General features: G+C 38.1%; 1 protein-coding gene and 2 pseudogenes across 1 annotated transcript; 1 reads left to right on the top strand and 2 right to left on the bottom strand.

The window, feature by feature from the left end:
- Positions 1 to 1247: 1247 nt before the first annotated feature.
- Positions 1248 to 2674, top strand: LOC105740849 (zinc finger protein OZF-like). Its single transcript, XM_012512665.2, is given in 2 exon segments — positions 1248 to 2019; positions 2022 to 2674. Coding segments are annotated over 2 exon segments (1425 nt in total).
- Positions 2675 to 4399: 1725 nt separating this feature from the next.
- On the bottom strand, positions 4400 to 5265 carry LOC101566143 (annotated as a pseudogene).
- Positions 5266 to 12702: 7437 nt separating this feature from the next.
- LOC101583373 lies at positions 12703 to 14282 on the bottom strand (annotated as a pseudogene).
- Positions 14283 to 15106: the final 824 nt, after the last annotated feature.

Genomic DNA, 15106 nt, shown 5'->3' with positions numbered 1-15106 from the left:
TTTTTTGCGGAACCGGGGATTGAACTCAGGTCCTTGCGCTTGCCAGGGAAGCGCTTATTCTACTGAGCCATCTCCCTGGCCTCCTCCTTGAGTATATTCTGAAAGGACTCAGAAGTATCATATCTTAGCAATACATGCATACTCATACTCAAAGAGGATATGTATAGATATTCATAATAGCTACGTTCTTGTATCAGACTAGATGTCTATCATTGTATACATGGATAAAGATTAGAGGGACATCCTTTTTTTATTTTTTGTATTTTAGGGAAAGACCTACAGGGTGTTCAGGGTCTCACTACTAGATTAGACTCATAGTGATCCACCTGTTTACAGCCTCCCATGAGCTGGGATTACAGGTGTGCACCCCCATGCCCAGTCTCAGATGCTGTCTCAGTGAGCCCCTGGCCCCTGTGCCTGCTTACAGGTGCTTTAATCCACTGAGCTATTTGGCCGGCCCAATAGGGACATCCTGAACATTGTGGTGTCTTCTTTTAATCCCAGCACTCTGGTAAACTCAGCCAGGAGGATAACAACATAAAGTTCATTCTGATGAAATTAATGATGAATAAGATATCTTCTCAAAATTATAAATTAAAAAACTGGAAATGAAATTTAATGCTAAGAACTTTGTTAATTCAGAGCACTTAAAAAATGCTATATATTCACCCATAAAGAGGCATCGTGTATTATTTTGCAAAAGAGAAAATAAATAGTACTACATTTTATCATGTTAAAAAAAGTCAGACACAGAAAGTTAGTTATCATGTGTTTTTCTTTTATATAAAATACCAAAAAGTAATTAGAGAGTGAAATTCAGATAATGTGATAGAGACCATAAAGTATGATTTTTTTTTTTTGCAGATGGAATGATGAGCAGGGTAAAGAGACATGCAAAGAAGGATGGGGGAAAGTGTCAAAATGAAAGTGTCAAAGACCTAAATAAAATTAGATACTATATATTACAAGCGTATACCAATTTAAAATTTCCAAATCAATACTATCCTTTGGGGAAATGGGTGTTTTGGATGCATCTTCCAAGGCATTAAGACAATTCATTCAGAAAATTTCTTTGCAGGCATCCAGCCAGAACTTCCTGTGGTTAATTATGATATGGAGACCTTTCCATTGTGATTTGTACTTGTCTTCATTTTTTTCTTTGCAGAAATGAAGAAGCAGCACGATGCTCTCAATATAAAGCTTGGAATCACAATGAAAATATGTTCCTTTGGACTCCAGATGCTAGCATGGACATGAAGCAGGCTGCATTAAAGCCAGCTAGGAGCTTGCTTTGTAGAGAGTCCCTGAATGGGCATTTATCACTGAATGTGCCCATTTTACCTCACTCTGGAGAGAAGCCAGATGAGTGTTTGGGATTTGATGACAAACTGAGTGAATGTAATGAACAAGAAAAACCTTACAGTGATCCCCAGTCCTTTCAGAAGCATGCAAGTACAAAACCTGGAGAGAAACCCTATCAATACGAGGAACATGAGAAATCCCACACTGAACCTAGTGAAAGATCTCACCCTAAAGAGAATACCATTTCAGGTCAGAAAAGTGTGAAAACTTCCAGCACCTCCAGTGGTGTTCAAATCCAGGAAAAAATTCACAGTGGGAAGAAACAATATGTATGCAAAAAATGTGGGAAGACCTTCAATACTGAAAGTTGTTTTAAAATTCAGGAAAGTTTTCACATGGAAGTGCAACCTTATGCTTGTAAGCAATGTGGAAAAATATTTGCTGATAAATCTGCATTTCAGAGACATAGACATAAACAATCCCACGCTGGTGAGAAACCCTATGCATGTAAACAATGTAGCAAAGCTTTCAGCAGATGCAATAACTGTAAAATACATGAAAGAAGTCACAATGGTGAGAAACCCTATGTTTGTAAGCACTGTGGAAAAGCATTCAGTGTACACAGTACCTGTCAACGTCATGAAAGAAATCACACTGCAGAGAAACCCTTTAAGTGTAAGCAATGTGGGAAAACATTAGCACACACAGCTACGGCCAAGTCCATGAAAGAATTCACACTGGGGAGAAACCCTATGCATGTAAGCAATGTGGGAAAGCATTCAGCAGGCAGAGTAATTGTAAAATACATGAAAGAATTCATACTAGGGAGAAACCCTATGTATGTAAGCAGTGTGGAAAAGCGTTCAGGATATATAGTGGTTATCGACTCCATGAAAGAATTCACACAGGAGAAAAACCCTATATTTGTAAGCACTGTGGGAAATCATTCAGCCAATACACTAGCTGTCAAGGCCATGAAAGTACTCACACTGGGGAGAAACCTTATGTATGTAAGCAATGTGGGAAAGCATTCACTACACACCGTTATTGTCAAATACATGAAAGAAATCACAGTGGGGAGAAACCTTATGTGTGCAAGCAATGTGGAAAAGCGTTTACTACAAAGGGCTATTATACTGTACATGAAAAACTTCACACGGGGAAAAAACCTTATGTGTGCAAGCAATGTGGGAAGGCGTTTACAACACATAAATATTGTAAAAAACATGAAAAGATTCACAATGTGGAAAAACCTTATCTGTGCAAGCAATGTGGAAAGGCCTTCACTATGCTTCAATATTGTCAAAGACATGAAAAAACACACAGGCATGAACCCCTATGCACAGAAGCCACGAGGAGAAAAAATATCTAATGTGTCCTTATATTTTATACATAGATCTCACTCTGGGGAGGAATCCTATGTATAAAAACAATGTAGAGAAAATATACAAACAGGGGCCGGGGAGATGGCTTAGTGGAATAAGCGCTTCTCTGGCAAGCGCAAGGGTCTGAGTTCAATCCCTGGCTCCACCAAAAAAAAAAAAAAAAAAAAAAAAAAAAAAAAGAAAATATACAATTTTTATAAAGTATAGGGAAGAAACCCTGTATGTATGTAAATCTATTTTGAAACTTGTACAAACTGAAATTCCCTCATGAAGTGGATACCTGTACAAATGAATTTTTTAAAATTTTTATAAATACTTAATTTATTTATTTGGCACAGGGTCTCAATACACAGTTGAGACTCATAGTGATCCTTCTGTCTCAGCCTCTCCAGTACTGGGATTACAGGTGTGTGCCACCACGCTTGATTTTGGTGTGTGACCAACACTGCATGCAGTACCGGGGATCAATCCTGGGTCCTTGCACTTGCCAGGCCGGCGCTTAGATTGCTAAGCTATCTCCCTGACCACAAATTAATTTTTTTTCATAAATTAATTAATTTTCTTTTGAGGAACCAGGGATTGAACTCAGATCCCTGCGTTTGCCAGTCAACTGCTTATCCTAGTGAGCCATCTCCCCGGCCCCATAAATTAAAATTTTGATGTTAGTTTTTCTTCTAAATTTTTCAGAAAATATCCTCCCAGTTGAAGATATGCTACAATATATTCCTTCTGTGTGTGTGTGTTTTTTTTTCCAGTAAATCACTTCTACATTTCTGGACTATATATCTGTAGTCCTTACTATACTATAAAAATCATTGACCTGGTAATAGTTTTCTGTACTTCATTGTCTTTGTAATATATAGTATCTTCTAATGAAACAAGATTAAATAAAATGAGTTTCTCACTTCCAAGTAGGGTTAGTATTTATAATGATTTTTTTTTTTCAGTACTGAGGATTGAATTCATGACCTTGAACTTGCCAGGCAAGTGCTTATTCTACTGAGCTATCTTCCCAGCCCAAGTATTTATATATTTTGATTTTGTTTTCCTTAATAATTAGGGAGTATGGACCCTTAGAAGATAAATGTTGGGCCAGCCAAATAGCTCAGTGGATTAAAGTGACTGCAAGCAGGTGCAGGGGCCAGGGGTTTGATCCCTGGGCCTGCCGTGCTGGCCCTGCCCTTGAGGCCTGCTGAGACAGTGAATAAGAGTGGGTTTGATGGTGCACGCCTGTAATCCCAGTACTTGGGAGGCTGTAAACAGGAGAATCACTACAAGTCTGATCTAGTAGTGAGACAGTGAACACCCTGTAGACCCTTCCCTGAAATACAGAAGAAGATAAATGTTATTGTTTTTTAATTGATAGCGTTTACCAAAATCTTTGCCTTTAATTTTCTTGGTGTACATATTTCATATTATGTGTAAAAATAATTTTATCTAATGTTATAATACATATGTATTCATTTTTTTTCAAAAATTAAGTAAATTTTATTTTAAAGAAATTTCATGTGATTAGGGCCATTTTAATGAGGCTGTCTTCAGAGTAGGCCTTTTCAAAAGAACTGCAGCTTACTCCAGCTATCCCATCTGCCCTGTGGTCTTATAACCAATTTTGTCCAGCAATGTATTTTTGGAGCATTTATGGTAGATGGATCTGCCTTAGTCTGACACCCTAATCTATTCATAGTAGTACAGGCCGCTAGGATATGCAATTAATTATCATCACCTTCTTTGACATTCACGTTTATCTCCTTTTCAGATCTTTCTGCCCTCTGTCCGTTATTTCTGGCCTTAGAAACTCTCTTCGTCGACAAAGCAGCTTCTTTATTCTTCTCTCTTGGTAAGCACACATTCATCTTGCTTGGAAATTTAGAACTCATAATGAAACAGCTCTCCTCTACTAATTTGATATCACATGCATCATGTTCAAGATGTGTTGTCTCATCTTCTGCTCCTGACTCTTCAATAGGAGACATGGAGCCATCATCATCCAAGTATTAGTATCTATGACTATCAAGGTCGTCTTTTTCTAAATCCTCACCAACATTCATTTGTTTCAATGATTCCTTAAGGTGGTGTTCGTACTTCAGTTTTTCAATATAGTTAAAAAATCCTCTTGCAACAGCTTGCTCAAAACTTAAAGTTTTCCTCCAAGGTAATGGTTTCCTTCCATCCTCAGATTGTAAAATTGGAAACGTAGGTCCTTTTTCTTTGATTTGTTTTTTTTACCTATGTTTGATCTTCTAGTGTTTTTCTTTCTTTTTGGTCTTCCTCTTGGTGTTAATTTTGGCTTATATTTCCTCGTCTTACGTTTCTTCTTTTTCTTGAATCTTTCAAAAATAGCCTTCAAAGTCAATGGTCTTGGTTCTATAGATGAGTCGCTTGAATCTGTTTGAATATTCTCAGGTATATGAACCAATTTCCTCCCAGGTTTTCTTTGAGTCCGTTTAGGTAAGGAGGGTACACATTGTGTTTTAAATAAGCTACTACCCGATGAAGAGCTATCACTTTGATTTTCGATTTCTATAGCTGCATCAGATGTCATATAGTTGACAGGGTCCATTCCTGATTTTTCCATCACTTTTTCTTGGTCTTAAAGAATTTCTTCTTCTACTGCACTGCTGGAAAGCTACATATGTATTCATATTTAGAAATATGTGAACATGTGCTTTTGAAAAGGTCAGTCATTTTTTCCACAACTTGAAGGTTAGCAAATCCTTTGTTCTTCATATCCTAATAGGATACCTAAGTGTGTCCCAACATAGTTTTATTATATCAAATATATAATTTTGCCTGTGTGCCTTTATGTCACTGTCAGTATGATTAATTACATAAAATTTTGTTTTCTTACCATCAGCATTTTACTTTTATGTTTACATTTATATAACTTCTAATTTTGTGGTAATTTTAACAAAGCTTCTAACTCCCCCCCAAAAAAATTCAACTGTGAGTTTCTGATCGTGACAGATCAGATGGATCAGATGGATCATGACTCATCTGTAAAAGGATATCAGGACTATAGTAAAATAACTGTCAATGTGTTCTAAAGAAACACTTTTAATGTGAAATATGCATTCTGCCTTGATTGGATTATTAAAGTTTTCCACTGACTTTAATAATGACTTGGTATAGTAGGAGACTCTTAAGAGATCTCTGGCCCGCCAACTATATTGTTGCCTTCATTGAGGAAGAATAGTTTACTTTTCCCTTGACAGTCTTGGTCAATCACCCCTCTAAACACTGTAACTTCATTTTTATCTTGTTTCCTCAGAGTTATAAGGAAATGGAAATGATGAAGAGGAAGTCCTCATGTTGAGTTAAGTGGTATCTTTATTGCACTTCCTGGTATAAGCTTTCCCTCTACAACTAAGACTTCTGTCTAAGCCAGCATAGCATAAAGTCTTTTTTTTTTTTTTTTCTTTTTTTTTGCGGAACCGGGGATTGAACTCAGATCCTTGTGTTTGCCAGTCAAGCGCTTATCCTACTGAGCCATCTCCCTGGCCCCTCATAAAGTCTTGAAGATTAAAAATTTTGCTGATAAGTCATTATATGTTATGGTTTGTGGTATCACCTTTACTTATGGGAGACACAAAAACGGAGTGAATACTGCCTCCAAAGCATACACACAGCTTTTTGAAGAACCTTTCCCCACCCCGGAAAGCCACTGCTACCTTACTGGAACTGCAACTGTGCCTTCAAAAAAACCATCCCACCTTTCTATCAATCCAGCTGCATTTGAATAGTGAGGAACATGGTAAGACCAACGAATTCCATGAACATGCACCCATCACCTCACTTATTTGGCCATCAAATTTGTAAATTGGGATCTAAGCCTATGCTGTATGGAATTCCATGATAGTGGATAAAGCATTACATAAATTGAGGAGTCGGAGTTTTACTAGAAGCATTACATACAGGAAAGACAAATCTATCCAGAATAAATATCTACTCCACTAAGGACAAAGCACATTCCTTTCAAGATTATAAGTGGTCCAATATAATCAACCAACCACTAAGTTGAAGGCTAAACACCTCAGGGAATTGTGTCATAATGGGGAATCAGTGTTGGTCTCTGCGGCTGGCATATTGGGCCTTCACCAGTGGCCGTAGCTGGAACAGCCTTGGTGAATGGGAGTCCATATCACTGAGCATGCGTAACCTTGATACCTGCCAACATGCCCACCGTCTTCACGAGCTCATTGGGAAATGAAGGGATGGCCGACGAGAAGTTGACTCCTACCTGCAGAAGTGGTCAGTTCATCCTATTTGTTGCTAAAATCCTCTTTGCTGAGGTCACTTTTTAGTGAGCATTTACATGGAATACAAATTTTAAATCCCTTGCACATAAAGTTAGGACTATCTTCATGCTTCCTCCCCAAATATCTTTGTCAACAGTTTTCCAGTTATGTTCTTCCACATTCCAGAACATCCAAGGAGACCACTGGCTATAGCCCATCATCAGGATGCAATCACATATCTGGCCAATTTTCCTCCCAAACAAAATGTATATCAGGTGCACTGCCCAAAGTTGTGCCCACAGTGAAGATTTCTCTCCACCACTGTCAATCCGGAATGTCCTGGAACGTAGTTGTAATTCTGCAGCTATCCACTTGCAGGTGGTGTTTGCATAACACACAGAACCTTCCATCCATACACAGCCTTTTTTTCCTTTACCAATTTATCATATGGTCCACCCCATGAGTCCATAGGTACGTGTTTGGAAATAGAAGGTGCCAAAAGCTGCAACTTTTGTTGCATAGGTCTTGCTTTATCTTGGTCTCACCAGCAGAAAAGTATAAAAACAAAGCAGAAAAGTATAAAAACAAAGTATAAGAAGTAAAGCCTCGGTGTTACGTTCAGCTATAGGGGACTCTTGTTAACAATTTCTGACACTGCCAGTCAAGCAGAAGACCCAATACTATTATGGACCACTGGACTCTTAGAATATTTCGCTGAGTTTACACACCTATAATATTCAAATGATGGAACTAAACAAAAAAGGGATATAGATGAATGTCCATTTTGTATCTGTGTATTCAAAGTGGTTAGGATATATAGTTACATTCTCTTAATGAATAGAGGGATTTGTTTTAATAGTGTTTGTAAATAGGATATCATGTCTGCATCTTGTACAGCAAATAACCACTAGGAAGAGAATATGCGATGTGTTAATTATTGGAACTGTCCTACCAATTTGATTTGAAACTGTCTCATTGCTGTTTGTTTCTCAATAAAATTATGAGAAAACAAAAAGGAAATAGAAGGTGACAGAGCAGGAGTGGGAGCCATGAGTATCAAAGGAACTTCATCAAGTAGCTTATTTGTATCCTCTAGCTCTGTCTCAATCACATATACCATTCCCATTTGATGATAGATTGTTGCTGTGCATATCCAACTTGTGATTCACTGGATCAGATAATCACCAGCTCATGATAGGCAGTTCAGGTCATGTGACAAACTGGTGTCCCATGGTCAAGCATTCAGTTTTCACTAAGGCCCAATAATGAGCCAAGAGCTATCTTTCAAAAGGAGGATAATTGTCTTCAGATGATGCCAGACTCTTGCCCCAAATTCTAATGATATTATTGCAAATTATAGAGGAGGGCCTACTGGAGACTACAGATAGCATCACTACCCTTTTCTTTTTGTTTTTGCAGTACCAGGGATTGAACTCAGGACCCTACGCTTGTGAGGCAGGCACTTATTCCACTGAGCTATCTCCCCAGCCCTATCACTACCTTTTTCTGACACCAAAAATATCATTGAATCTCCTGGACCATATGACTACAGTGGCAGAACACTCTGCAAAGCAGCCTGGACATGTTGCAGAATCTTCTTCAGGGACTCACTCAAATTAGATTTTTGAGCTACTCAGTAAATGGGTTATGTTAACACACCTAAGTGAGGAATGTATTGCGTCCAATATCCAAATAGGACCCCTAGGCATTGTGCCTCTGTTTTTGGTTGTAGAAGCCAGATCCATGTCTCATTTTTACGTTACAAGGGATATTTTCACAATCTACACAAGATTGGGCTCCCAGAAATTTCAGAGTTAGAGAATGAGGAATCTTAGTGTAACTTATTTTCCCTTCTCTGGCCCTCAAATACTTGCCTAACAAATACAGAGTGGATTGTACTTTCTGCTTATTTTGTCTAATCACATAATATCATCAGTGTAATGGACAAGAGTGATGCCTTGCTGAGGAGAAATGCAATCTAGATTCCTGCAAGCTGAGTTGTGACACAGGGCTGGAGAGTTAATATAATCCTGAGGCAGGACAAGGAAGTGTATTGTTGGTCTTGTCCACTGAAAGCACATTGTCTCAGATGAGCCTTATGGAGAGAGATGGAGAAGGAAGACATTTACCAAATCAATAGCTCTACACCAAGGCCAGCTACTGTGTTAGTCTTCTCAACTAAATGCACCAAATCTGGTACAGGAGCTGAAACTGGATGCACAACTTGATTCATATATTCATTTGAGATAATATACCATGATTCTTTGAGATCCATCCATCTGCTGCACAGGCCAAATTGAAGAATTAAATAGAGTTGTAGAGAGAACTACTCCACTTGCATTCTTCAAAGCCTTCATAGTGGCAAAAATCCCTGCAATCTCTCCAGGAAAGCACAATTGTTTTCTTTATTTTATTATTTTACCCAAGAAAGTTGACAAATGGCTTCCACATGGCATTTCCAGTTATTCTATCCCTCGCATTACATTTTAAAGAACCAATGTGAGGGTTCTGGTCAGGATTCTGGCAAGTACTAAGTATATGTATCCCAACTGTGCATGCTGGAACAGAAGAAATAATTTCAAGATCAATTTGAGGACCTACTGGACCAATAGTTGCTTGGGCCATTGCTCAAACTTCTTTGATCACCTGAACTCCATAGGTCCTGAGCCTCCTAAGTGCTTGGATTATAGGTGGAAAACCCCAGATATGGAGTGCTAATTTAATAATATATTTTGTATCTAAAACAAAGGAGGTGGGCTGGGAAGACAACTCAGCAGTCTAAGTGCCTGCCTGGTCAGCGCAAGAATCTGGGTTCGATCCCCAGTACCACATGCCCTGCCAACCACTGAATCCTGGGCACTGTGCTGACCACTGAGACCAGGCATGGTGGCACAGGCCTATAATCTCACCACTGGCAAAGCTGAGATAGAAGGATCATTACAAGTCCTAGCTGCATAGTAAGACCTGGTATCAAATAATTTTTTTGTTTGTTTGTCAGAACGGGGGATTGAACTCAGATCCTTGCACTTGCCAGGGAAGCGCTTATTCCACTGAGCCATCTCCCCAGCCCTCAAATAATTAAAAAAAAATAAAATAAAATTCATTTAAAAAAATAAAACACAAGGAGGGGCTAGCGAGATGGCTCAGTGGTCTAAAGCACCTACTTGGAACAAGCTTGGCAAAGCACAGGGACCGTGGTTCTATCCCCCAGCACCACATACCAGCCAGCCCTGCCCCCTGGTGGGCTGAGCTGGTCACACACACACACACACACACACAAAATAAATAAATAAATGTTTAAAAAAAATAAAAAAAAATAAAACACAAGGAGGTTCAGAGAAGTACCTCACTGATAAACTATTGGGAATGATTTCTGGGAATCCATTTCTAGCATGAAAAACAAAATACCAAATACATGAAGTTAAACTTTTTCTACAGTTTTAAATTGTTGTATATAGCCTGTACAATTTAAAGATCTCTAGTTGCAATGGTTTATTTGTGAAATCGCTCAGAGTTTGTAATGAATATTAGTCCTCTTTTATAAGCATTAGAATTGTCTGAATATTATATAGATAGCCAAAACTCAGTTGTTCAAAGATACAAAGTTAAAGATTGTCACATTTACATTTTACCAAAAAAATAATAATGCAACAGTAGATGTCATGAATTGAAATAATAAAAAAATAGTTATAGTATGCAGATAAGATTGACCACTATGGGGCTGGAGAGATAGCTCAGTCATCTAAGCACCTGCCTGGCAAGCATAAAGACCCAGGTTCAATCTCTGGCACTGCATGCTATGCAGGCCACTGAAACAGGGCTTGGTGGCACACACCTGTCATCCCAGTGCTGGGGAGGCTGGGATAGGAGGATCACTATGAGTCAGAGCTGCATAGTAAGACACTGTGCCAAATAAATAATAAATAAATATTTTTTGGAAAAAGGTTGGCCACTATTAATTGTGAGAGCTTACAAAGCAAATAATAAAGGGGAAATGATACAATAAAGGATTTTTTCCATGCTGATAAAATAATAGTTGATGATATCAATCACTTTTGGATCTTGAGAAGTTACAGCCCCAGAGCCATAGAAACAAACTGCATATAGTTTAAAAAAGAATAACTAAGAGCCAGATCAAGGGCACAAAATGAAATGTGTAGAATCTGTGCATATAGCATGAGGGGCAAATTTCAGCATTTGTCAGCCCCATGTTATAAATTCACAAGTAGGATTTCTTTCCCATCTTCCCAATTCTTTTCCAAAAATTGACATCTTTAAAAAATAGCCCTATCTCTGCATATAACTTGTATGCATTACTGGCCTGAAACTCAGACCATGAATAAATTTTACGTACTTGAAATAATACATTTGGTGATTTTTTTCACTTTTACCTAGTACTTCACTCTTCAGTGTAGATCTGTCATCTTTTATCACCTCACCTGTCAAAATTATGATAACCCATGGGAATTACAGGGACCTGTTTCACTTTTGTGATCCTCCTACATATGTATGGTCTTGTTTAAAATATGTGTGCTGAAGACCAGAATTATTCCTCTATAAGTGGTATAAGTGTTCCAATCCTGTGTTCAATACCCTGTGATCACATACACAGAAGTGGTTCTAACATGCAGGACACTGCACATTAGATTTTTGTTTTAAATTTATATTTGTGTGTGTGTGTGTGTGTGTGTGTGTGTGGCCAGCTCAGCCCACCAGGGGGCTTGGCTGGCTGGCATGTGGTGCTGGGGGATTGAACCGCAGTCCCTTTGCTTTGCTAAGCTTGTTCTAAGTAGGTGCTTTAGACCTGAGCCATCTCACCAGCCCCCACATTAGATTTTTTCAATCATTAAAAGAAACTTTAGAGGTGCATTCTGATTGTTCCTGTTTTTGTGATGGATAGCTGAAGCTACAGAAATTTAATAATGTCCCAATCCACTTAGCTAGGATAGCCTGAAACGCATGTCTGTCTCCAGATAGTTTTCAGTCTTTGCAGTGAACTGTGTATTCCACACGGGAGATTTGATTCTTTACTAGATTGTCTTTCCCCAACGTGTTTCTGGGCATTCAACCTGCTGTCACATTCCACTCTCAACACAGTTGCTTTCTCAGACAACTCGTGAGAATAATTGTTTTCTTATTCCAATCAAGAGTATAAGTATTCCAATCTATTATTCATTTCTTGTCATCGTGTCACAATAAGGTAATTAATAAATAATGGGAATATATTTTTTACATTTTTAAGGCTGGAATGTCTAAGAGCATAGCACAGAAATCTAGTGAAACATTTCCTTTGTGTGATACATGGTTCAAAGCTAAATAGCCACGTGTATATAGAAAGCACAATTGAGTACTATTTTCAAAGATGCTCAGACAAAATCCTCCTACTTTCATGTTAATACCATTCACTCCATTTAGAAGAAGAAAGCACTTATGGGATGATCACCTATTAGAGTTCCCATATCTCAACACTGTCTCACTAGTTGTTCTGTTTCCAAAATATAAACTTGGGAGGGCACACTGAACCTCACATTAGGTTACTGGTTTGAAATCTCTGACATGAGCCAAGAAGCAACCTACAGTGTATGGATGTCTAACTTACCGTTCGGTGTCCATGCCCTAGACCAGGAAAACTTGGTTCCAATCTGTCTCCATTTATTGCTTTGTTATTGATAACTAGATTAGGTGACTTGATAATTTTTGTTTTGCAACATTTTTTTTACTTTTTATACAGTATATATTTTGTTATTTTTTACTAATACATTCTCATAATACAAAGGCAATTTAGTGGAAGTATCTTCCTTTTTGATATTTGAATCATGTGAACACAGAGAACTATACATTTAAAAAAATGTGTTTGGATAACACAACAAAAAGACAAGTTAAAAAAACAAAAAAATATATATTGTCCTTTTTTTACAGGTGGACATTGAAGTGGACCTAATTCGGTTTTCTTTTTAAAAGCCTCCAAAGACAAAAAGCAGCTGTTAAAACCTAAGATGAATTAAAAAAAAAATGTTCACTAAACTAACTACTGGTCTCCAGCACCGTTTTCTGTTTTCTGTTGTTTTGATGCAGGTTCTTCTTTGTCTGTTTCTTCTCTTGACCTTTTCACTGGTCCAGCTGCACCATTTTCATCATGTTCCTCATCACTATCAAACTTTGTTTTCTTGCCCTGAAACTGTGTTTTTCCTTTACCAGACCCAGGCTGGGCAGCTTTATTTCCTTTTCCTTTCCCTTTAAATCTGCGACCTTTTGATTTCCATTTGTTTAAAGATTCTTGTTGATCTTTTATGGTTTTTTTCAAAGCTTTTTCCACTTCTCCTTCCAGTACTTCCCATGTCACTTCTTTGTTTCTTAATTGTAGGCTGCCATTATTTGCATCTTTGGCTTTATCCAGTGCTTCCTTGGCTTTTTCTTTAAATAGAATTATTCCCTCTTTTGCTCCTCTGATAAAGTCTATCCATTTTATTTCACCGTGATTTGAGAAAAGGGCATGCAAATCTTCTCTACAGGTCTGATCATCTAAGTCACCTGAAAACTTCAGCAAGCAGCCAATCTTTTCTTCTAGAGATTTCATTTCAGCACTTTCTGCTAACTTCTGTTTGTCTTCTTGCTCTTTTTTAGCTCTTAGTTTAGCTTCCACTTTATTTTGCTTTCTTTCTTCATTTTTTTTGCAAAATAATCTTCCTTAAAAAGTATTAGCAAGTCTGTGTCTTTATACTTCTGGCCCAGAGTTTCTACAAACTTCTTAGCAGACTCAATGCTATCAAACACAGCAAATATTGATCCCTTAAATGCTTTGTGCAATGTTCTTCTCATCTGGATATTTAATATTTGACCTTTATCTTCTAGTCACTCTTTGATATCATCAAGGGTTGCATCCGTTGGGAAGCCTTTAATATAAACAGATCTGTTTTTTACATCGTTTTTATACTCCTCAGTTACTTCAGGGAGGGGTTTGTTTGGAGATCTTCTGATTTTAGTTTTATCTTCACTGATTTCCATGAGTTCTGCTTTAGATTTGCTCAATGCTTCTACTATTACATTGAAGTCTGTTGTTAGGCGGTTGAGCCTGTTGAATTTTATCCTTATTTCCAAGGGTACCCAGCCTTCATCCAATTTGATCTGTTCCTTTAAAAATTTGTCCCGTGGCAAATTGAAGTCTCCAAAATAATACTCAGTTTGATGACAGATTTTGGTCTCCAGTGCAGCCATTTTTTCATTATCACCATTTTCAGCCATTGTGGCTAATCTTTAGGGCCGTGGTCCCACACGCGCACCGCAGGCTCACCAGCAACGACTAGACCGCCCCACTCCTCAGCGCCGCCGGCCTCACGAACGCGCTCAAAGAAAATGGGCGCCCTCCCTTGCAACATTTTTATTTACTGAAACAGTTGCTTCATACTACATCACACACAAAAAGATCACACTCATAAGAAGGATAAATTGGTTCAAAGGTCAAGGGTATGCTGGGAATCCATGTCTTACTTATTATTATATAATCTTGTCTAATGAGTGATTCTACAGTGATTTAACTACTCTGAAGCTCCCTTCATAGTCATCAAATACAATGCAGTACCAACTTTCATTATTGTGGCATCTTTATTAAGAATAGCGGAGACATAAAATGTTGTAAGAGGCTATTTTAGGAAGTGTAGGTGATGCACATTTGGCGATACAAAAGCTAGGTTCAATTCTGAGACCCTTAATATGTTTCTCAGTCCTCTTTTAGCAAAACATTTGTCTGAAATTCTACTCTTCTGCCTCTCTTTGGTCCTTCTCAGGCTCGGGTCCCATGACTCTTGGGTCTCTATGACACAGACCTCTGTGGTCTTGTCTTTCATTTTGCCTCTGTATGTTTACTGTAGAAAATTATTCATTATTTGACTTTATCTCATCTGCAATCTACTTAGACCTTTATCCTGACCCCTACTATGAAGTGCCTTGGTCTATGTTCATCTGCCTTTGGGTTGAAATATTAAGGCTCTATTGTAGGGATCCATTGGTCTTACTGTGAATCGTTCTACCCAAGGATACATGGCAGCAGGAATGAGAAAGACAGACAAGAAGACAAATAGACAAGAAGACAAAAATTGGGGTAGGTGGTCAGTGGTCTGCTTGATGGGCAAGACTCATGTACCAGCACAATGAAGCCCATGTTTATTTATACCTTTGCAAAGT

This window comes from Octodon degus, unplaced genomic scaffold, assembly GCF_000260255.1.
Source record: "Octodon degus isolate 3935 unplaced genomic scaffold, OctDeg1.0 scaffold00255, whole genome shotgun sequence".
NCBI lineage: Eukaryota > Metazoa > Chordata > Mammalia > Rodentia > Octodontidae > Octodon > Octodon degus.
The sequence above is the reverse complement of the archived record's forward strand: the minus strand, read 5'-3'. Positions and strand labels throughout refer to the sequence as shown.